At 35.3% G+C, this 9,715-nt stretch overlaps 1 protein-coding gene across 1 annotated transcript in view; it reads right to left on the bottom strand.

The window, feature by feature from the left end:
• Positions 1-564: 564 nt before the first annotated feature.
• Positions 565-9,715, bottom strand: part of LOC139125109 (hyalin-like) — a 31,954-nt gene continuing 22,803 nt past the window's right edge. The window contains exon 8 of the mRNA XM_070691221.1: positions 565-763. Within this exon, the coding sequence (XP_070547322.1) occupies positions 565-763 (199 nt within the window). The remainder of the gene's footprint in view (positions 764-9,715) is intronic.

The raw sequence follows: 9,715 nt of genomic DNA, 5'->3' as shown, positions 1-9,715 counted from the left end.
TCGCTGAGGGTTCTATCCAGTTCGCTACGGCTGTTGCTGTGTCACTTGGTGTGTACACTGTTGTTGGAATTGTGCAGTTGCTGATCACTGGTGCTGTACTGTCTGCAGAGAAAAAGTTTCATACACTTGATTGGTAATGTTTTGCGAACATGAACCTCCCATCGTTTAGTTTTACACTCGGTCAATTCAGTAATATTTTAGACAGATTGTCGCTTAATTTTGATTGTGGAATTAACGAAATTTTTATTGATTTGTCCAATAAACTATTGTTCAATAGATTAACAATTTATGTTCGGCCTATTTTTATCCAACTATACAGAAATGTTTAGGCGGATTGTATTTATCACTGGTTAAACATGACGTTTAACTTGTCCAATAATCATTTTCATTCAAGGTAATACATTACCAGGTCTATTGGACGCTGGTTAAGTGTCAGTTTGCAAAAATATGATTTGAAAATTCACTAAGACATGCACAAAGTTGAGCATCGACATTTCATTAAATTAGATATGGTTTTAGTCTTGTTTGGGAGTATTCGCATATCATTAATAAGCACGCGACTGCTCATGTCATTTCAAAATCGTCATCTCTACCTGCACATGTCACACCAACATCTTTCGCATGGTTACAATTATGTGACCCCCATTCGTTGTGATGACAGTCATCAATGTGACATTCGGAGCCGCCACAGATTACGTTATCCAGTAAAATCTTGCCTGAGCCTTGTCCAAATGCTGCGCTAGGATGAGCAACATAATTTCCACTGTGAGAATGAACATAAAATCACAACGGTCAGAAATGGTAACTCATTTTTATGTCTCGTGGACTTGATGTAGGTTAAATTTTGATGTTGAAATATTAAGGTGGAGCTGCATGTTATTAACACAGTTTTTTCAAAGGAATGTTTTTCATCTAACATGACAAGGAAACCTCCTTACACTATATATTTTCAAAAAGCAGAGAATCTAAAGTTTAGTATGGTAGCAATAGTTAACGGAAAGGATGAAGGGGTCTTCATTTGCGTAAAAAACCCTTAATTTTGGTATTAATGATAAAAAGAATATTTCAAAACCTCTTAAATCATAGAGATATCTTAAGCTTCTGTATTGAACAAGAATGGTGCAGACTCCGTACGACAAAGAAGCATACCCTTACAATAAACCTTGGACAGCAGTTGCGTGGTGATAAGTTGTACTACAATTTTCTTGTTTTTAGAAGAATATATCTGAAACTAAAATTTTAAAAGTGTAAGTCTTATTGATATATTAAGGATTCAGTATATGATGAACAGCTGTGTCACAAGCAAGAATATTAGCTACATAGGAAACTAAATATTTTCAAGGCAGATGAGAATATCCACGTTAAAATGTAACTGCTACGTAAGTAGTCGTAGTTACGGGTTTTGCCCCTGATTCTATGGTGCCCATTGATGTTTTTTATGAACAAAGGTGCGAAATTAGGTTGATTTCTTAAACAATTACCCTAAAAAGTATTTCTTAAACACACAGAGTATATAGTATATAATTTTGAAGTTGATGGAGGAGCTAGTCAGAGTTAGTCTCCTATAAAGTTTAATGTTGAGCGGGTAGAGAGATCAAATTGAATATGTCAAAACCAACAATCAGCGAAGAGAAGCAATAACAGGAGACGTAAAATCAGGTGGTTAATCCCCACCCCTCTTCAGCAAGAACGTGGAAACTAATACCGCCAAGAAATTTCTCCAACTTGTTGACAAACACTTTCCAAAGGGGTCTAAACTTCACAAGATCTTCAATAGAAACACAATTATAGACTGAGGAGATTCACCGGAGACCAGCGTAAAGATTGACGAGCTGATCGTACTTGCCGGAACAATATATATATATATATATATATATATATATATATATATATATATATATATATATATATATATATATATATATATATATATATATATATATTTAGGCGGGTGGTTAGACTGTTTCAGTGCTCGATGCACAAAACCAGCACACTCGCCAAGAAATATTATAAGAATCTAATCGGCCTATACCGTGACGACGGCCTTGGTGTACTCAGGAATACCACAGCCAGCAAAGCGGAAAGCATGAAAATGGAAATCAAGAAGGTATTTCATGAACTGGGGCTGAAGATCGCAATGGAGACAAGCCAGAAAATAACAAACTTCTTGGACGTGACTTTAATCTGAATGACGGCATTGAGTTCTATCCGTATCGTAAACCAAACGACCAAACAATGTATGTCCATAAACAGTCTAACCACCCGCCAACTATAATTAAACACATACCTGACGCAATAAGCAAACGTATTTGAATGATATCCAGTGATAAGGGAATCTTTGATAAACACAAAGGTCAATACGATGCAGCGTTAAAGTCAATCGGATACACAAATCAAATTGAATATATCAAAACCAACCAATCAGCGAGGAGAAACAATAACAGGAAACGTAACATCACGTGGTTCAATCCCCTTTCAGCAAGAACGTGGAAACTAATATCGGCAAGAAATTCCTTCAACTTGTTGACAAACACTTTCCAAAGGGGTCTAAGCTTCATAAGATCTTCAATAGAAACACAATTAAAGTGAGTTACAGTTGTATGAAGAATATGGCTAGTATACTCAAATCACATAATAAGAGAGTAATCACCGGAGACCAACGTCAAGATCGACCAGCTGATTGTAATTGCCGGAACAAGTCTACATGCCCCTTGAAGGGTAACTGTCAAGTCAAAGGTGTGGTTTACAAGGCCAAGGTATCAACGGGGAAACACGGAGAAGGTCTACATCGGACTCACTGATAACACCAGACGCGTGATCGCTCATCACATGCAATCGTTCCGTAACGAAAGGTATCAACACTCAACTGAGTTGTCCAAGTACATCTGGACCTTGAAACAAAGGAACCAGGTCTTTGACATTTCGTGGTCAATTATTGACAAAGCATCAAGTTACCCTAACATAACAAGCGATATAATCTTTGTAAATCAGAAAAAGCTGCACATTATCAATGCTGACAAATCTACGCTGTTAAACAAACGCTCGGAGTTGGTTTCAAAATGTCGCCACCAAAACATATATTTTCTATCCAATTTTAACACCACCTATAAATAGAACGGTACGTCCAGATCATACATATATATGAGTGTTGAGCTAGTATTACTTTCACTTCATCTGTCTGATGATTGCAGGATGCATGAAACGTAAGTAACAGATACCATTACGTTGTACTTGGAGTAATTTTGTGTTATAACACACACACACACACATATATATATATATATATATATATATATATATATATATATATATATATATATATATATATATATATATATATATATATATATATATATATATATATATATATATATATGAGTTATCAAATTAAACATCAAACCTGTATCCAAGCTGTCGGCATACAACTTTGGCGCTTAGGGAGTTAAAATAGTCATCACAAACGGTGCCCCATATACCACTGTAGTAAACCTCTAGTCTACCCTCTCTCGAACTTGAACCGCCGACCAATCGCAAAGAAGCGTAATTCCAAGTGCCTGAAAGTAAAACGCCAATCGTTAGGCCATTAATTCTTAAGAAAGTCTGAAAACAGTTTAGGTAGGGTCATTCCAGATACTAAAACGATTCCGATTTTTTTTATGCTATCACTTGCAACTCATTGCGCTTTGTCCGTTAAAAGTGTTTGTAATAACATTTTCTACACCTTTCAGATGATAGGTGTTAAGCACCACTTTCACGTATGTTTATCATGTCGACCTAAATTAATCAACCCTGGACCAATATTGACGATTGTCAATGGTTTGTAACTTTCTGTGATTCACCGAGTATGTTCACACTCTCAGTCTGGAAGTAGCCATATGTTTTGCGTTGAGCTATGTATTGTTTTTAGAGATGGCAATTTTGTTATAAGAGATGGCAAGCACAATGTGGCTATTTGGAAACGTGTTCGCTTTCTAGACATAGTAGAGTTGAGTTTTCGCCGCTACTGTTTTCCAATGAAGATCTAAAGTGGTGCTTAACACCTACCACTTGTGGTGTGTCAACTTCAGTAATTTAAGGCATCGCGATTGCCGGCAGATATCTCAACAAAGAGACTGTAGAGTCAGAAAAGTAACATGTTATTACCAGTTATGATGCTGTATTAGAGTGAATGGATCTACATGGCTCATTTGTCACCACAACATGTCTGAGGGAGATCATTATGAACTCACCACAAGTAACGCCAACATCTTCGCTATGAGCACAATTGTGAGTACCCCAACTGTTGCTTGAACATTGTCCAATGTGACATTCTGAGCCAGAGCACGAGAGATTGTCCACCCATATCGGCCCGCTACCTGTCCCAAAATAGGCTTGGCTGTGGTAACTCGTAACACCACTAGGGGGAGTGAGATGTAGGGAGGTGAGAGAGAGACAAACACAGACAGATAGACAGACAGACAGACAGACAGACAGACAGACAGACAGACAGACAACAGACAGACAGATGGTCACACAGACATTCAGACAGCATTAAAGGTATTAAAGTGCTGTTCTGAAGTATTCGACTCTTATCGTATTGTTGTTCCATAGGATATTCTTAAGATCATGTTCTTTGCTACACATGCATTAATATATCCTATCTTCAGTTGCTATGTAAAATCGTAAATAATGATTAGCGGCACTCCTTGGTGCGTAAAAATATCATACCTAAAACCCAAATTTTCACATACAACAACTGCTTCATGATAACCAAACAAGTCGTCACAGACTGTACCCCACTGTCCGTTATAGTAAACTTCAACTCTTCCTTGATGAGCACAAGCACCGTTAACCAGTCTCAAGGTCGGATATTTTCCTTTCAATTCAAAAAATGTAATGATGTCGTTATTAGGAAATGTCGTAAAATGTGAAATAAGTACGGCCGGCGATGTTTATTGTATATATATTCCGTGATATTTTTGGCTGTTTGACGTCATCGTACTCGACTTTTTTTTCTGGAGCAGTAATACTTCTCACCTTCATCTCGAAACTGTACTGCTCCGCCAATTCTCGTAAACGATGGCGTCAAAGAGAATAAAACTCAATGGGATTTTACGTATCTATAATAACAAAATCATTGTTGCATGTAATGGTGTGTTTCGTTTCCCGAAATACCTCAATTTATTGGTAAAACGACCCATCATCCTGGAGAAATCAACTGATTTACATGGTACTTTCATTCTTAAATCCGATGAAGTTAAAATTTTGATACCATGCCATCTTTATCGATCGAACATGTGGAATCGGTCACGCGAACTTGTAAATTATTGTCTTGTGCTGTCCCGACCACAAAGCAAGTTAGCCATCAGCGGACAGCCGCCGTAAACAGAATTATTTAGAATATTTTCAAATAGGTTCATGAAGGAAATGCAACGACAAGATCGAAACAGAAGTTTTTCTTCAAAGTGGTAGAACGGGTTTCAAAAATATTACAATCATCATGCTACTATTTTTGTGTGCGCCCCAAAAGTTTAGTTCATTAATAACTAGACTACCTAGCCACAACGATGATAAGATAACAGTGTATAGTCCCAGTATTCCCAGGAATGTTTTATTCCAGGGCCAAAGCAAATTATGGGGAACGATTCGGACGAGTGCTAAGATTAGTGCAAGTATTGACCAATGCAGTGTCTAGAACAATGTTGATCACCATACATAATACCAAATAATCCGTTTGCGTCTGCCACAATATGGCAAATCATAAGATAATGATTTGCTCTATTGTTGTTTTAGAGAGAACTGAAAATTAGGTGTCCAGCAAAACCAAAACAACAGAAAAAAATCATTGCTAAAACACCAATGTTGATTCTTTTTATGTTATAAATCTTGTTAGAAAAAAGCTGCAGGACAATGTCTTCATTTTTGTCCGTAAATTCATCATTAATTTTTCTGCAACAAATGTTGATACAATAGTTGTTATACAGTGACTTTAAAAACAGCCTAAAGGGACAGACTTTATTATCTTTGTATTATAAACATAGACAAAAACCCAATGCAACCTCGAAAAGTTTAGGACCTAAAACATCTTACATTGTAAATGTAAGATGTTTGAGTGTTCTCATATATTACTGATATCGATTTCAGTATCGATATCATTAATTTGTAAGGTACGTACAACCTGCTCTATAAAAAGCAATTTCTTCACCATGACATTTGGAAAAGTGTCACTAATAACATATAAAAAGAATAAAAAATCTAAGTGGTGCAAGTCGGTGACATTTGCATAAAATGACTGCCATACTCATAGGTCAGGCATATAAAAAATGAATTCAATTAACTTTTTTCATTGCCACACAATTTAGAAAGGTTCACGGGTTATTTACTAAAAGTCTACAACAATAAATATCATGCAAATTTACTCTTTTTACGGTATCATATCGGATTTATGCACATCAGAAGTAGATCAAAAATGCTAAAATATATTTTGCAATAATGGTCAAAACATTCCAACCTTAATTTAATATATTTTTACAAAATTTCAAGTTTCGAGTATTACATTTAATAGAATGTTGGCATTCCTATAAAACCTGTAACATAGCCCTGTTGCACAATACAGATTGTTTTAGTCTTTGAAAACACCTTTTCTTTGACCTTTAAATATTCAGAGTGAATAAATAGTTAATGTTCAAATTATCCTTATGTTAAATTATTAATTTACTTGTCCTATGAAGAAAAAAAAGAAGTGACATGGTGGACATGCAAAGGAGAAATGTTTTCTTGCTGTGAGATATATTTGAAAACATTGCCTAAACTAAAATCACAAAAAATGATCATAAATAGTCATTACTATGTCTGCTTGTTTCTTAAATCGCTTTTGTAAATAGATTATCATCACCAAGTTTATACAGCACCCATGTCCTGTTTTGCATTTGTGTAAATTATGTCTCTTACGCAAAATTTCATTTAATTTTGAGTATGTCATTTCCTTGACCCTACTATAATGTACGATGAAGAAATAGTTCTAAACAGTATATATAGTCATTAATTTATAGCCATTTATTGGAAAATAAAGGGAGAAGGGAAGTGGTAGGGGGGCAAATTGGAGTTATGTAATTGAAGAATATTAGATAAAATGATGCATGGCCTACACAATAAAAATACTCTGAATAATCAAATTCCTTGAATAGACTGTTAATTAACTAAGTACAAAAATCCTTTAACGGAGACGATTTTGTTCCCATTACCGAGTTTCACATTTACGCAAATTATGCACTGTCTCACCTCTTACTCTTAGATTTTATCAGACATTTTGTTTGTCATTCTGGGACCATCACGAAATACAGAGTAACAACATAAACAGCTTTTTTGTAGATTTCAGAGATTTCTTTTTAAGTGAAATTCAGAGGAAAGTGAAACACAGTGGCAGCCATATTTGGTTTATGCAAATGAGGAATATTTCTAAGGCGATAAAATATATTAAAAATATTGCTTGGACATAAAAAACAAGATAAATAAACACATTACTTGAACAAAATATCACGTTTTTTCTCAATTCAATTTGAATAATTTTTTATCAGTAAACGTATTGCACCTATAACCCATTTATATCGATGCAAATCAGGTACTGTAGACCTCTTGGATGGTATAAGATTTTTAGTATGTCATTCTAGGACCTCTCTAAAATATACAGTGAAAATATTATTTTCTTGCTCTAAGTAGTAGCTTAAAAACGGTAATTAATTAGGGAAATGCAAAGAAAATTAAAGTGTTTGTGGTGGCCGTACTGGATTTTTGTAAATTATAAATATTCCTATGACGACAAAATATGTTCATCAACATTGTGTTTACCTACAACAAGACAAATAACCTTGAAACCTGCATAACATATCATGTTTGGCAAAATTTAAAATAAAAACATTCTATCAACAGCAATTTTGTACCAATAGCATCTTTACTAGTTATGAAAATTAGGCACTGTTTTAATTTCTAGATTGTACTAGATAGACTTTTAGTACGTCATTCTGGACCTCTCTAAAATACACAGTGAAAAAAATGTTTCTATAGCTCTCAGCAGAAGCTTAAAAATAGTTATTAATTAGGGAAATACAAAGAAAAATGAAGTGTTGTGGCGGCCATATATGATTTATGCAAATAAGGGATATTTCTATGACAACGAAATATTTCCATCAACATTGCCTTGGACAAAAACAAGGTAAATAAGCGGAAACCCTGCATGGAATATAATGTTTAGCCACACATTTTAACCTTCTCAGGCCTGACTTTCTGGTAACTTACCAGACCTACCCCTATATGTAGAGATTTAGGCCTGAAAGGGTTAAGTAGAAACCTTCTGGCAGCGACGGTTTTGTACCTATAAGCCCCCTTTACATTTATGCAAATTAGGCACTGTTGCATCCCTTAGCTAGATTTTAATATACTTTCGGTATGCTATTTCTAGGACCTTCTGAAAATACATGTAAAATATAATTTCTTATAACATGATTGGAACTAATTTAGGATAGTTGGATAGTGAACTGATGCCGTTTAAATTTAATCTGCAATAAAAATGCACTTGCTTTTATGCGTAATTTGTGATATTGTAACATTCAGCTATAGAACACTCAATACTTTTGAGAAATTTGAAAATATAAAGCTCCGATTCTTCCAAATTAGTTCCAATCGTGTTTGTTGCAATCCTTCCAAATTAGTTCCAATCGTGTTTGTTGCAATCAATCCCAAGTTTACCGCTTAGATTGACTGGACTAATTGGAACGATAGGGATTTTCTAAATAGTTGAAAATATATTGAAAAATTTCGGCTCAAAATATGACTAATATTAACCTTACCGTACAAAGTGGAACAAGAGACACCGACGTCTTCATTGTGGCCACAGTTATGCAGTCCCCAGCCAAGGTGGGAACATTGCGCTAGATAGCAAGTTGAACTTGAACATGAGACATCGTCCATCCATATTGGACCAGAACCTTGTCCATATCCAGCACTAGGGACTTCCGTTGCGTAATAAGGACTAAAAAGTAATTGAGAAAATACCAATATCACCTTTCCTACGGGCAACAACACTTATCATAATAAACCGAATTCTGCTAAATAAATTAGACTCATTCAGAATATCATCTTTTTAATTTGTGTTTCTGTGGGCACTCATAATTAATTTTTGAACAAAGAGATTTAATTACTGTTGCAACACTGTTTGAATTAACTTAGTTTCATGTGTGGATATTGTCTTGCCGACCATTTTGGTCTATGTTTACTCAATCATTGTATCTCAATGTGCTTGTCATCTTGTTTATCTAGTCGCCATTTTGATGCCGATGTAGTAATTTGTTTATTACGTAATAGTACGCCGTCGATTGTTTTTCTGTGTATAGACAATATCAGAAGAGGCGTTCATTATTCAATAACAGGACGACTTACTAATAGCCAAGTTGCTGACAAACAACACGAGCATCGGTTGAAGTAAAGGAATCATCACAAACAGTTCCCCATTCACCATGGTAAAAGACTTCCAGTCTACCCCATGAACTTCCTCCAACCAAGCGTATGTTAGCCCGACTCACGGTCGCTGTAAAGTGGTATCAGTGTAAAGCAAACAAGAATGCATGAAGTTAAATATCATGATAGAACTCCATTACGGTGGGAGTGCGACGACTACATTATCCCGAGATTGTGTTTTTTGCAAAGAAAACAAGGCAAATACCAGGAGACACAATCTAAC

Source organism: Ptychodera flava (genome assembly GCF_041260155.1).
Source record: "Ptychodera flava strain L36383 chromosome 23 unlocalized genomic scaffold, AS_Pfla_20210202 Scaffold_24__1_contigs__length_23054250_pilon, whole genome shotgun sequence".
In the NCBI taxonomy this organism is placed as follows: Eukaryota; Metazoa; Hemichordata; class Enteropneusta; family Ptychoderidae; genus Ptychodera; species Ptychodera flava.
Note: the sequence above shows the minus strand (reverse complement) of the source record. Positions and strands in the feature narration are given on the sequence as shown.